The 15400-nt window shown below is 40.7% G+C and overlaps 1 protein-coding gene across 1 annotated transcript in view; it reads left to right on the top strand.

Moving 5' to 3' along the window:
- LOC116463378 (cadherin-like protein 26) overlaps positions 1–1399 on the top strand; it is a 66018-nt gene extending 64619 nt beyond the window's left edge. Inside the window, 1 exon segment of the mRNA XM_032146462.2 lies at positions 1031–1399. Coding sequence (XP_032002353.1) covers positions 1031–1235 — 205 coding nt within the window. The 3' untranslated portion in view covers positions 1236–1399.
- The last annotated feature ends 14001 nt before the right edge of the window (positions 1400–15400 follow it).

Here is a 15400-nt window from a genome sequence, read left to right as displayed (position 1 = left end):
CATCTAACACTGCAGGGGTCAGTGAACTTCCTATAAATGGCCAGATAGTAAATCCTGTAGGATTTGAAGGCCAGTTCCCACAGCTCAGCCCTGCCATTGTTCCGTTGAAAGCAGCCACAGATGATACACAAATAAATGGTCTTGGCTGTGCTGCAGTAGAACTTAATTTACAACAACAAGTGGTGTGCTGGATTATCCCTGGGTTGTAGCCAGCTAGCCCCTGTAACAGGGGGTGCACACTGCACTTGGCGAGCATTGAGGGAGGGGACGTGGGAGGATGAGATGCAGGTTGTGGGCAAAACCACAGTGGTTTCCAGGATGTTGAGTCCGAGGTCTCTGTGGATGTCCTCGTGGAGCTGTCTGGTTGGAATTCTGGCTTTGGATGTGACCATAGGGAGTGTCCCAGACAGAGATGGTGATTGGGACATCACCTTTGGTTAGGGATGGATGAAGCCATGGCCTGAGTGTGAGTGGGGAGACTGGAGGGCAGTGGTTTGAGGAGCCATGTGGGTGAGAAAGGGGTGGCAGGAAGTGGTGGCTGCCCTTTCTTGGAGGGAGGCTGTGAAGTATGAGCAGATTGAAGGATAGACCTGAGCACATTTGTGGGTCGGGAGAAAGGAGCCCACAACAAGAGGCCAGGTAAAGATGAAGAGAGAGGGGACAGTTGTCCAAACGAGGGTCGGGGGGTCATGGAAGGGGAGGTGTCCAGGGCACAGGACAGGGAAGGGCGAGCCTCAAGGAATGAATCTGCAAGAGGGTGGGAGCAGGTGGGAGGTCCTCCTGGGGGCTCCTGTCATACTCCTGGGGCGGCCACCACTGTGTCACAGTTCCCTCTCAGACTATAAGGTGGGATGTCTCCCCTCAGCATGGCTGCCACTTCTGGGACTGTACGAACTCCTGTGTCAGCTGAGGACGCGGGACCTGAGTGCTGTTACTACTGCATTGAGGTGTTCCTCGAATCAAACCCAGAGAAATGAGCTGGGTATGGAAGCACATGGCATTTGCCTTCTCTTTCCCCCACTTTTCCCCGGAAACTCCATGTTGCCGATGTGCTGGAAGATGACCCCGGCTACCTACCTCAGGTCTACAGCGAGGAGGGGGAGTCTGGAGGGACCCCATCCCTCAGCTCTCTGGCCAGCTTGGAACAGGAGCTGCCGCCTGATTTGCTGGACTCTTTGGGTTCAAAAGTGACTCCGTTTGAGGAAATATATTCAGAGTCAGGTGTTCCTTCCTAAAAAAAAATGTATATTTTGGAGAACTGAAATAATTCATGGAAGGGAATCACTATTCAGGGATTTTTCCCCTTTGTTCTTCTTTTCCCTCCTTAAAAAAAAAATTACCTTCTAGTCCTAGGATGAGGACACAATATTAGTTTGAATTAAATGCTTTGATATTCTCAGACCAGCCATCTCGAACCAAAGCAAAACCACAAGTTATGCTTTCTTAAAATTTGATTTGTCATATTTTCTAGAGAAACTTGAATTTAATTGTGTTATTCTTAGCTTCCACTGGCAGCCTAGCTTTGAGGGTAAATGAAAATGTAACCCGTAGATTACCCAGCCACTGGGGAACAGCAGGTAATACTGAAGAAAAATAAAATTAGATTTTGAAAATGTTACTTACATTTCTATGATTATGATTCTGTTTCCATTTAAGGGAAAACTTAGGTAAATAGAGAAATGTTTTCTATAACATTTGTAATCAGTATTTTAAGTGATTTTTAAAAAAATAAGTATTGGTCCCTGTTCACTTTTTGATTAGATAAATAGATAAAATATGTTATCTTGAGAAAAATGATTATGCTGAAAGCTTTATAAACAGTAATACTCTTTGAAAAATGAAGAGCTGACATAATTTAACTTGTATGTATTATGTAAGTAAAAGAGTTTAGGAGCCTTTGAATGAATACGTTCTGATTAGATTTTATCTTTAAACAAAACCACAAAATTTAATTGGTTTTTACTTGTCCACTTACTGCTAGTGTCAGTTTCAGGGGAGGAAATGGTTTCTTTCAAAAATCTTAATGGGGGACATATGCCCTAAAAATAGTCAGTTTTCTAGTCTGAGTAATAGATAGGAGACTGACTAAGCAAAGTTTAAAATGCTGTTAGGACACTTTAATGCACATATTGGATATCTAAAAGTCTACAGCCATATAAAAACTTTATATAATTAATGAGCAGATGCCCTCTCTCACGCCCTAAAATAAATCAGTAGAAACATGTTGGCTGTTGAATCAGCGAAGTATGATGTTAAACAGCGAGTTACAGCTCAGAGTTAAAACTTTCTCCTTCTTTTTGAAGAAGCTGTGCAAATACTTCTTTTAAAGCGATCTGGCCTTTTCCTACCTGGTTACCTCACTCTTCCTCTGCTTTGGGAAGCTGAAAAAGAAGAAAAACCACATTTAAAGCACTAGAATGTCTGAATGGGATGCTTGAATGTGTAGAACAGCTGTACTGATCCTAGCATGACTCAGAGGACAGTCTAGGGTATTTTCTGGGTAATTCAGGATAAAAGTCTTTTTTTTTTTTAGAAAAATACATGTTTTTGGACAACAAAACAAAATAAACACATTAGTTTATTCAATTGCCTCCTTATACTTGCCTCTTTCATTCTGTTCCCTGTAGATCTTTTAAAAATTATCTCGTTTTAAAGCTTTATTATTTCATTTTAAATAATTGACATATAATAATTGTACGTATTCATGGGGTACATAGTCATGTTTCAATACGTTTAAGTGATCAGATCCGTGTGGTTAGCATAAACGCTGGCTCAAACATGTTCATTTCTTTGTATTGGGGGGGAGCATTCAATATCCATCCCCCTTCTAGCTATCTAAAACTATGTATTATTGTTAACTATAGTCATCCTAGAGTGGTATAGAATGTATTCCTCCTAGGAATAATTTGCCGTAATTTTGTATCCTTTAATAAATCTCTCCCTATCCCTCTTTCCCCCCACCCTTCCCAGCTGTGTGCCCTCTGTTCTATCTTCTACTTCCGAGATAAACTTGGTTTTAGCTTCCACATATGCATGAGAACATGTGATTTTCAACTTTCTGCAGCTGGCTTATTTCTCTTAACATAATGTCCTCCAGCTTCATCCATGTTGCCATAAATGACAGAATTTTTTTATTTTAGTGGCTGAATAATATTTCATTGTGTGTATATACCGTGCTTTCTTCATGCATTCGTCTGCCGTTGGACAGCTAGGTTAGTTCCACATCTTGGCTATTGTGAATAGTGGTGTAATAAACATGAGGTGCAGATGTCTCTTCAAAATACAGATTTCCTTTCCTCTGGACAAATGCCCAGTAGTGGGATTTTTGAATTATGTTGTAGTTCTATTTGCAGAGTTTTTGAGGAACCTCCATACTCTTCTTCAAAGTGCCTGTACTAATTTACATTCCTACCAACAGTGTATGGGTTCCCTTTACTCAGCAACCTCACCAGCATTTGCTTTCTTTTCTTTATTTAATTTAATTAAAAATTTTGTTTGAGACAAAGTCTCACTTTATTGCCCAGGCTGGAGTGCAGTAGTGCAATCTCAGCTCACTGCAACCTCTCCACTTCCTGGGTTGAAGAAATTCTCCTGTCTCAGCCTCCCAAGTAGCTGGGACTACAGGCACGAGCCACCACGCCCAGCTAATTTTTTGTATTTTTAGTAGAGATGGGGTTTCGCCATGTTGGCCAGGCTGGTCTCGATCTACTGACCTCAGGTGATCTGCCCACCTCAGCCTACCAAAGTGCTGGGATTAAAGGTGTGAGCCACTGCATCTGGCCCAGCATTTGCTATTTTTGACTCTTTGATAGTAGCTATCCTAACTGGGATGAGATAATACCTCATTGTGGGTTTGATGTTTCTTTTCCTGACCATTCATGATGTTAAGCATTTTTTCATATATTTTTTGGCCATTTTATGTCTTTTGAGAAACATCTGTTCAGATCATTTACCCATTTTAAAATTGGATTCTTTCTATTTTGCTGTTGAGATATTTGAGCCCCTCGTGTATTCCAGATAATAACTCCTTATTGGATAAATAGTTTGCAGATATTTTCTCCCATTTTGTAAGTTAACTTTTCACTCTGTAGTTTCCTTTGCTCTGCAGAAACTTTTTTCTTTTGATATAATCCTATTTGTTTATTTTTGCTTTTGTTGTCTATGCTTTTGAGGTCTTACTCATAAATTTTTTTACAAGACCAATTTCCTGAAGCATTTTCCCTAGGTTTTCTTTCAATAGTCTTATAGTTTTGGGTCTCACATTTAGGTCTTTGATCCACTTTGAGTTGATTTTTGTATAGGGTGAGAGAGGGGAGTCTAGTTTCATTCTTCTGCATATAGATACCTACTTTCCCCAGCACCATTTGTTGGAAAGACTGTCTTTTCCTCAATGAATGTTCTTGGTCTTTTTGTCAAAAATCAGTTGGCTAAAGATATGTGTATTAATTGCTTGAGTCTGTATTCTGTTTCATTTATTGATGTGTCTGTTTTTATAGTGCCATGCTGTTTCAGTTATTATAGTTTTGTAGTATATTTTGGAGTCTGATACTGTGATGCTTGTAACTTTGTCTTTTGTGCTCAGAATTGTTTTGGCTCTTCAGGGCCTTCTATGCTTCCATACAAATTTTAAGATTTTTTTTTCTATTTCTGTGAAGAATGTCATTGGTGTTTTGATACAGATTGCATTGAATCTGTAGATTGCTTTGCATAGTGTGATAATTTTAACAACATTAATTCTTCTGATCCATGGGCATGAAATGTCTTTACATTTGTTTATATCCTTTTTGATTTTTTGTCAGTATTTTGTAATCTTTTTTTGTAGAGGGCTTTCACTTCCTTGGTTAAACTTATTCTTTGATATTTTAATTTTTTGTAGTTATTGTAAATGGGATTGCCTTCTTGACCTTTCAGCTAGTTTGTTGTTCATGTATAGAAATGCTACTGATTTATGTATGTTGATTTTGTCTCCAGCAATTTTGCTGAATTTATTTATCAGTTCTAAGAGTTTTTGGTAGCATCTTCAGGTTTTTCTATATATAAGATTATGTCATCTGCAAACAGGGACAATTTGACTTCCTCCTTTCTAATTTGAATTCCATTTCTTTCTTCCTCTTGTCTTATTGCTCTGGCTAGGACCTCCAGTATTATGTTGAATACAAGAAGAGAGAGTGGGCATCCTTGTCTTGTTCCAGTCCTTAGGGGAATAGTTTCCAACTTTTCCTCATTTAGTATGATGTTAGCTGTGGGTGTGTCATATATAGCCTTAATTTATTGAGGCACTTTCCTTTTATACCTAATTTTTTGGCATAAAAAATTTCTCATGAAAGGATACTGAATTTTATCAGAGGCTTTTTCTGCATCTGTTGAGATAATCATATGGTTTTTGTCCTTCATTTTGTTGATGTGATGTATCATGTGTACTGAGTTGGGTATGTGAAACCCTTGCACTCCTGGGATAAATTCCATTGATCATGATCTATTATCTTTTTAATATATTTTTGGATTTGGTTTGCTAATATTTTTGTTGAGGATTTTAACATCTATGTTCATTGGTGATATTGGCCTGTAGTTTTCTTTTTCTGTGTGTCTTTGTATGGCTTTGGAATCAGAATTATGCTGGCCTCATAGAGTAAGAAAGGAAGAGCTATCTCTACTTCAGTTTTGTGGAATTGTCTGAGAAAAGTTGGTATTAACACTTCTTTAAAGTTTGGCAGAATTCAGTAGAGAAACCATCCAGCCCTGAACTTTCTTTTCTTGAGATAATTTTTATTATTGATTCAATTTTATTACTTGTTATTGGTCAATTGATGTTTTCTATTTCTTTTTGGATCAATCTTAGTAGGTTGTATGTATTCAGGGATTTATCCATTGCCTCTAGGTTTTCAAATTTACTGGCATATAGTTGTTCACAGTAATTAATAATTATTTGTATTTCTGTGGTCTCTATTGTGACATCTCCTTTTTTGTTTCAATTTTATTTACTTGAATCTTTTCTCTTTTTTTCTTAGTCTAGCTAATGGTTTGTTGATTTCGTTTATTTTTTCAAAAAAATCAACTGTTTGTTTCATTAACCTTTTGTATTGTTTTTCTGGTCTCAATTTTGTTTATTTGTGCTTTGATCTTTATTATTTCTTTCCTTCTACTAATTTTGGGTTTCGTTTGTCCTTGAATTTCTAGTTCCTTAAGATGCATTATTAAATTGCTTATTTGAAATATTTCTAGTTGTTTAATGTAGTCATTTGTTACTTTAAACTTGCCTCTTACTACTGTTTTTGTTATGTTCCATAGATTTTGGTGTGCTGTGTTTCCTACTTTTATTTGCCTCAAGAAATTTTAAAATCTCATTCTTAATTGCTTTTCTCACTCCTTGGTCATCAGGAGCATGTAGCTTAATTTCCATGTATTTGTATAGTTTTGAGTGTTCATCTGGTTCTTGATTTTTAGTTTTATTCTCTTGTGGTCAGATAAGATACTTTATATAATTTTGATTTTTAAAAACTTTTTGAAGCTTGTTTTGTATCCTAACATATGGCCTCTCCTGGAGAAAGTTTCATGTGCTGATGAAAAAAATGTGTATTCTGTAGCTGTTGAGTGAAATGTTCTGTAAAGTCTACTAGGTCTATTTGGTAGGTTCAGTTTAAATCTGATGTTTCCTTGTTGATTTTATATCTAAATAATTTGTCCCGTGCTGAGAGTGAGATGTTGAAGTCCCCAACTATTATTGTATTGGGGCTTATTTCTGCCTTTAGATCTAATAATATTTGCCTTATAGATCTAAGTGGTTCAGTGTTGGGTGCATGTTTATTTATAATTCATATATTCTCTTGCTGACATGTTCCCCTTATTATTATTTAATGTTTTTCTTGTCTCTTTTTACAGCGTTTGACTTTAAAGTCTGCTTTGTCTGATATAAGTATAGCTACTCCAGCTAACTTTTGGTTTTTGTCTGTGTGGAATATCTTTTCCATCCCTTCAAGTTCAGACTATGTGTGTCTTTACAGGTGATGTGAGTTTCTTGAAGGCAGATATAGTTGGGTTATTTTAAAAATTCATCCAGCCAGTCTTTATCTTTTAAATGAGGAATATAATCTGATTCAAGGTTATTATGGATAGGTGAGGGCTTACTCCTGTCATTTTATTGATTTATTGATTGCTATGTTGTTATTTTGTATATCCTCTGTTTCACTTCCTCTCTTACTGCATTTGTTTTTTTTGTTTTTGTTTTTTGTTTTTTGTTTTTTTTTTTGCAGTTGGGTGGTTTTCTGTAGTGATAGCTTTTATTACTTTTTTCCCCTTTGTTTTTGGCTTTGCCAGTGAGTTTTATAGTTTTGCATGTTTTCCTGATGGTGGTTATTTTCTTTTCACTTCTAGATGTAAGACTTCCCTGAGCATTTCTTGTAAGGTCAGAACAGTTGTGATGAATTCTCTTAACTTTTGCTTGTCTGTGAAAGATTTTACTTTTTCATTTCTGAAGGATAGCTTTGCTGGATATAATATTATAGGCTGGCAAGTTTTGTTTTGTTTTCAGTACTTCGAATATATCATCCAATTCTCTCCTGGCCTGTAAGGTTTCTGCTGAGAAATCCACAATCTAATGGGGATTCCATTATATGTGACTTGATGCTTTTCCTTTGCTGTTTTTAAAATTATTCCTTTGCCTTTAACTTTTGGCAATTTGACTATAATGTGACTTGGAGAGAATCTATCTGGAGTGAATCTATTTGGAGTTCTTTGAGCTTCCTGGATCTGGGTGCCTATCTGTTCAACAGGAATTGGGATGTTTCCAGGTATTATTCCATAAAATATATTTCACACACCTTTTCCATTCTCTTCTCCTTCTGGAACACTCATAATGTGAATATTTGTCACTTAATGGTGCCGCATAAATCCTGTAGTCTTTTCTTCATTCTTTTTTTGTCTGCCTATGTTATTTCAAAAGACTTGTCTTCAAGTTCAGAAATTTATTATTCTGCTTGGTCTTGTCCATTGTTGAAGCTCTCAATTATATTGTTTTATTTCATTCATTGAATTCTTCCATTCCAGACTTTCCACTTGATCCTTTTTAATTATATCCACCTTTTTGTTGAATTTCATGTACATATCAGAAACTGCTTCTTGATTTTGCTGAATTGTCTATTTGTATTCTCTTATATCTCACTGAATTTCCTTAAGATTATTATTTAGAATTCTTTTACTGGAATTTTGTGTATTTCCTTATAATTGGGGTCTGTTAGTAGAGAATTACTATGTTCCTTTAGAGGTGTCATGTTTCCTTGCCTTTTTTGTGTTTGATGTGTCCCTGCATTGATTTATACATATCTGGTGAAACAGTCACCTCTTCCAATTTTATGGAGTAGGTTTCATATAGAAAAACTTATTCATATAGATGGGTTTTGGGGTGTTGGTTTGATGGGGTGCATTGGCTTTGATTCTAAGTGGACACAGTAGTGTAGTCTCTGTGTAGTGTCTTCAACTATAATCCATGCTAGTGATGTTTGTCTCAGTGGCCTGGGCTGAGAGAGTTTATGGCAGTGGTGCTGCAGCTTTGCTAGAGGTGGGCTCATTGGTTTGTTTCTTAGGTCAGGGGCACATGTGTGCACACAGTGGGTGAGCCAACTTGTGGTCTGGCTTTCTGGAGTTGGGACCATGGGATTATTACTCTGGCTGGGGGCACAGACACACAATTGCTTGGCTGACCTGGGATCGTGCCTGCCATATGGGGCTATTTCTCAGGCCTGGGACAGGGCACAAGGTCTCTTGGCCAGCCTGGAAGATATCTTCCTGCAGCAGCCCACAGGGCTATTTTTCTGGCCTGAGATGGGGGCACATGGTTTCTCAGCTGGCCTGGGGATGTATCAGCTGCTTAGTGCCTCAGGGACCTCTCCCACTTGGGGTAGGGCATGCAGTGGTTTGGCTGGCTTAAGAGTGGGTTCACTCTGGGCAGGACTGCAAGGCTGTTTGTCCCACTGGAAATATGGGTAGTGAAGGGTGGGTTTCTTTTTTGGGCTCATCCTGAGTCACAGCTAACTCTAGGCCTGGAATCTACACAGCTGGGGTTGTGACATTCAGACACTCACGTGGGCTTGGTGGAATGAATATGGAGCCCTGGTGCTGTAGAGGTACAGCTGTGACTGATCTCCAGAGCATAACACACTCCAGAGTGTGGCTCTGATCTCAGAATGGTGCTGTCCTGCAGTAGCTTGGCTCACATTGTGTGGGTATGGGTGGGTGAGAGCTTGGCTCACAGTGCAGAGGGTAAGCACCTTGTGCTACTAATCTGGAACAGTGCAGTTCAGTGAAATCCTAGCAGATCTCCAAACGGGGCTCAGGGCTTTGTGAGGACTGTGGGAATCTTGTATGTAAGGACTGTAGGTGTTTGCAGTGGCAATAGGGACTGTTAGGGATCTTCTGCTTACCTTTTTCCTGCAGTGGAAAGTCCCTCCTGTCTCTGGGCTAATCTGATCCAGGCAGGGGAGATGGTGTGCAGATGCACGGTGCCTCTACACTGCCCTCCTGGGCTTCTAGCCGTCACAGGTCCTTCTCCATTCCTCTGCTGCATGACAGCATTCTCTTTTCAACACTCCAGTTAAAGCTTAGTTATTTATTTGTTGCCATGATTCTTTCTTTGTGGGGGTCCGGGAGAGAACCAGACATCTCTAGTCAGCCATCTTGCTGATGTCACTCCCAGAAACGTATACTTTTGAGTCTGAATTGTTGGCAAGGGCAATAGGTGGTTATTAGACCTTCCAGATTTGCCTTACTACCATGGGTCAAATATACACACTGTCTGTTCTTATAAATAAAGTTTTGTTGGCACACAACCATGCTCATTTGTTTAGGTATTATCTATGGCTCCTTTTGTGTTCCAGCAGCAGAGCTGAGTAATTGCAACAGAGACCCCACAGCCCACAAAGCCTTCATATTTACTTTCTGGCTCTTCATAGAAAAAGTGTGCTTGACTCCTTCTCTGGGGCATTCTATTTGGAACCTCTACATCATATCAAACATCTTAAGATGTATTCATACCTTGCATTAAAAATGAACACATTGCCATACAAATTTTGAAAGGTTTTAAATAAATTTGCTTTTGACTATGGGTAACTTATTTAGCTTACTACTGGCTACAAAATGTCAGCAGTTTTGCTTATTTGTGAATTCCTGTATTATGAGATGCTCTCTGACAAATTGTTTTCAATAGTAATAAAATATTCATGCAATACTCATGAACAACAAATTTAACAATTAATGAGGTAACAAAATGTCATGTTTTGTAGATATTTAGTTAGACATTTATGAATTTTTAGTTTGCTGTCTTCTTTGTGTATTTTGAAGCCGATATCCTTATCTGTACACACACACACACACACACACACACACATACACATACACACACACACACACACACACACACACACACACACATATATATATATTCAGATCCTGACTCTTTTCATGGGCCTTTTGGTCTTGGAATTATAGTGTCCAGTGAAGAAAATGGCCATGTTGGCATCTTTATGAAGTACCCCTGGCATAGGATACTTCAGCCTTTCCCTTTACATGCAAGTCTATATTATATATTATCACCTTCCCCAACTGATGTCTGCAGGAAACATTCCTGGATGTCTGCTGGTCCTTCTCCCAAGTTCATTCTCAAGTCTACCTACATGCTTAAAAAAAGCATCCATTAGAAACATCAGCACCAGGAGGTTTTGGTGAAAATTCTTAGCTTGTAGTGGAATTCACATATACTCATGAATTAAACTAATTCTTGCTAACGGCAATGAATAAGGCAATAAACAGGAATAGTAAATATTTTCAGAGAAAATGTGATTTTATTATCAACATTAGCTTCCAAATTATCCGGCAGTCCAAAGACAGCAGCAGTCTGAGAAGTTAAATATTTGTTTTGCATTTCATCAATTTTGGTTTTTTTGTGCAATAACAATCTGATTGGTTTTGTGGAGCTTTTCATCTAAGATGCTCATTGTGCTTACTTTTATGATTTACTAAACACAGCAGATACCTCAGTTGTTAAAACTTTCCTTTTCCCAAGTGAAACACTGACCAAGGAGACACCTCATTGTATGTTTCTCTGAAGTAGGCATAGCAACGGTCCCCTCAAAGATGACCTGTGGCAGCCGTCAAGGATATCAAGACAGTGCCTGATAGAGGGCGTTTCTAAGATGGTGTCCTCTCATCAGAGAGTTTTTCTGTGTGGCAGAGACTGCAACCCTTGTCTAGTCATTGGCTTCTCTGAAATGTGTGTGTCAAAGGCCAAACAAATCTGCTATGAAGAAGGAGAAGGATAAAGAATTCTGGAGCCATGAAAACAGTCCTTTCACTTTTCCCAACACAAGCATTCTACTGCTGAAATTTTATGCAAGTATGAGGCTGCAGAGACTGCTGATTGCCCTAAAACGTGTTACCTCTTCTTCCCCAGTAAAAGAACCCTGATTCTTGCTGTGCACTTTCCAGGCAGAATGGCAGCAACATTTCCCATCCTCCATTTCAGCTGGGCATGGCTGTGTGACTAAATTCTGGCCAATGGGAGGCAACTTCCAGGAAGTGTCCTCGAAGAGGGTGGAGATGTGTCTGTTTCCTCTCCCTCTTCTTCTACTGGCTGGAATTAGAATGTGATGGCTGGAGGTGGGGCAGCCATCCTGGTCATTGCCGTCAGAGCTGATACACAGTGTAGTGCAGGATAGAAGAGGCAGAGGTGCCTGTGTACCAGGGAGCCCCACTCCACTCCTGAATCACCTTCCTCTAGACTCAAACTGAGGAAGAATTCAATGTGTCTTGTTTAAGCCATTGCTCTTTTGGATTTTCTGTCATTCATGGCCGGGTCTAATCTTAACTGATACAAAATAGAGACCAAGAGAAGTGAGCTACAGGTAGCAGAACCGAAGCACGTGGCCTTGGCTTACTGGATGTGTTCAGGCGGCAGGGGCTCAAATATTGTGAGCTAGAGAGCCAGTGACCCTTGTTATACAGAAACAAAGCATTTGATAAAAACCACTGCCCATTGTTTTTTGAAAAGCAGCCCATGTCCTGAATAAGGACTGAGGCAGGAAATGGCAGGAGAAATTTATAATGTAAAAAAAAAAAGCATTAGCTGCTTCTCGCTGCTTTTAGCAATGTTCTACAAGACAGAGCCGGACTTTGGCTACTGCTCGCCAGTACCTGAGCAAGAATGAAAGGAAACACAGTGTGCTAATGGAGGCACTCTACCTGCAGTCTGCAATTTAAGTTGACTGAGAGCTTGGTAATTTGGAGGCTTGCAGGGTTGAAAAAACAACTGCTGTGTTTCACAAACTATGTTAGTCATGGAAATGGTTTCTGCAAAGCAGCCTGCTTAGCAGAAAATAAAACTAGTGCCCCACCCCGCCAATTTGGAACCTTGTGTTAAAAGTCATTTGAAGGGTTTTGTCTTCCCAGCCAAGCCCTTGCTTCTCATGGCTCCAGGTGGGTACCATTATGCTGACAGAGAGAGAGAGAGAGGAGAGAGAGAGAGAGAAGAGAGAGAGAGAGAGAGAGAGAGAGAATATCAGCAGAGCATGGAGGCCCGTAAGGAAAAAACCAGAAGTTTCAGCATTAAAAACGTGTCTTCACAGAAGAGCTCACTGGAAACAAGTAGATCTGAAGTCTTTATGTTTTTGAAAAACTGTTTTACCAAAGAAACCAGCAGTTTGGTCTGTCTGCAAAAGCTTGTGATTGTTTAACCCCAAAGTGATTCCTTTGGGGGGTTGGAACAACCAGCCTTCAAAACAAGAAGCAAACTGTGAACGCTGTGTAGCCTCAGGAAGGGCACACCCTCTGCCCCCCACACTGGGTACAGCAGGGGAGATAATAGTAGGGAAGAGCCTCTGAGAACACAAGGCCATGGCCATGGCGGGTGATGCTACAGAAGGAGACTCCACTCTTCCTGCCCGCTGGCGTTTGCTCCTGTATGTGGATGATGACGGCTGTGGTTATCAGCCTCCAACTACCAAGTGGGAGTTTTAGTCACAGCTCTTCTGTTCTTACTCATCTCCCTTATGTTGGATGTATTGAGAACAAGTAACTTATTACTTAGTTTGTAGTTTGTCAAACCATTAAAATCCTCATTCATATCTCAGAGAAAGGACTGTGCTTTACCCTGGGTTGCCGGATCTAGAGTCAGATGCAGTGATTGGATGGAATTTTGCAGATGTATCTCTTGGGGGTAAGAGATGAGCGTATTCTGTGTATGGGAAGAAAAGCTCACACAGGTCTGTGGGTGGCCAAATGAGTGGACTGTAGCAGAAACTACCATCTCCCCACCCACTCCCACGATCTCTTCTTTCCTTATTCAGAAGAAATAAAACCCTGAATTTAGCTAGGGCTATGGCTTTCCCAAATGTACACCGCATTTCTCAGACTTCCTTGACCTAGCTGTGACCAGGTGACTAAGTTCTGGCCAATGGGATTCATGTAGTGGCAGCAGAGGTGGTCGTGCAAGTTCTGAAGAGTCCTGCAGAGAGCAGGTGTGCTCTCCTCTGCCTCTCCTCCCTCCTCCTGCAGGCTGGCTGCAGACCTGAAGGGCGACTATCTGCAGAGCTTGGGAAGGGAGCCATCCACAGTGGAATCCTGTGTTGGAAGGAGCCTGAGTCCCTCACACTGGCAGGCCAAAAAGGCCTGGATCCCCAAACTTTTACAAAAGGGAAATAAATGTAAGTCAGTATTTGTTGGGGCACTGTGTTCTGTCATTCATCATCAAACTTAATACTAATTAGCCCAAGTAATGTGTCCTAAAAAAAATAAATAAATAGAAAACCATTGATGCATAAATGTGTTATGCTTTAGAGTGATTGCCTCAATGAGTTAAATGCATTCAGTGAACAGATTTTTTCCCATTATGTTTAAACAAGTATTTGTACAATGAGTGACTTTCCTCCTTACACCGCGCTACACTATTGCTTAACAGATTCCTAAAATTCTCTTCCAAAATGCCTGTCACTACCCCATGGCGTATCCTTTTAAATATCCCTTTCCACTGACCTCACAATGTCACAATGTCCTTTTGAGTTTGGATTTGATTTTTGGAAACTGCCGGAAGTCCTCCAGGGCCTTGAGGGGTAGGCAGGTGAGTGATCAGCCTCAGCGACATCCTTCTGGGCTGGGAGCAGGTGTGGTGAAGGGCAGATAGGCTCATTACCTGAGTCACAAGGCCATTCCCACATGGGCCTGTAGAGGGTTTGAGCCCTTGGGCATACCTGTTTTAAATGACTCTGTTTTTAAAAACTTCCTCTCTCAGCCCAACTGAGAGGAGTATTAAGCAGTGGGGTAAGCGTGTACCTGGATCGCCAACTCTGGGCTGGCACTGCCAGTTTCCCCAGCACCTAGACTGCCAAGCACTGACTCTAGCTAACACTGTCCTTTATCAAAACACCCTTAAACCAAGAGTCTGAAAATAGAATAAAAGTGATTAGGAGCTGCTTGCCCCTGATCAAAATGAACCCGGCGTAGTGTGTTGAATGCTTTCAACCTACCAAAATGGACCTCATGTGCTGGACACTATTTCATTTATGTGGAATCTGTGGTGTTAGCTTTCTCAGATCCCAGAGCCAGGCACCAGGCCTCACTGGGACACATAGCCCGAAAAAACCTTCATTCTGACTTAGAATCTAGTAGGAAGTGAAGTCCCACAAAGTGACAGCTGCCTTAACCCCTCTGGGAAGTCTGCGGTTGCTCTGGGGTTTATTGTTTGTTTCCCTGTAGGAGGCAGAATGGTGAAGACCTCCTCCCAAGGTTCCTGAGGCGTTTCAACTCACACTCTAACCCGGCACTGCTGTGAAGGAATTTGCAGAGGGGATTAAGGTGAATAACCAGCTGATTGTGAAATAGGGCATTGATCTTGCGTCTTGTGAGTGGGCCCAGGGCAATTCTATGAGCCCACAAAAGTGGAGACAGCTCTCTGGCTGGAGTTAGAGAGACAGCGAGAGAGTGGGAGAAGAGGAGGCAGAAGGGAGGTGAGGCAGAAGGGACTTCACAGAGACCGGAAGCAAGAAAAGCACTCACCCTGCCATTAGTGGCTTTGAAGGGGGCCACAAGCCAAGGAATGTGGATGGCCTCCAGGATCTGAGCGTCCCATCACCCCACTGGTGATTGCCAGCAAGGACACAAGAACCTCAGTCCCACAAACAAGGACCTGCATTCGGTCAAGAACCTGAGAGCTCTTGGGCGTGCATTCTCCCCCAGAGCCTGTAGGAAGGAACGCAGCCTGGCTGATGCCTTGCTTTGGCTCTGTGAGACTCAGAGCAGAGAAACAGCTGAGCCTCAATGTGCCCACACTGATGACCTACAGACTCTGTAGGATAAATTTATGCTGCTTTTAAGCAGAGAATTTTCTGGTAATCTGTATGACAGCAATAAAAAATGAACA

Source organism: Hylobates moloch, unplaced genomic scaffold (assembly GCF_009828535.3).
Source record: "Hylobates moloch isolate HMO894 unplaced genomic scaffold, HMol_V3 SCAFFOLD_34, whole genome shotgun sequence".
In the NCBI taxonomy this organism is placed as follows: domain Eukaryota; kingdom Metazoa; phylum Chordata; class Mammalia; order Primates; family Hylobatidae; genus Hylobates; species Hylobates moloch.
Note: the sequence above shows the minus strand (reverse complement) of the source record. Positions and strands in the feature narration are given on the sequence as shown.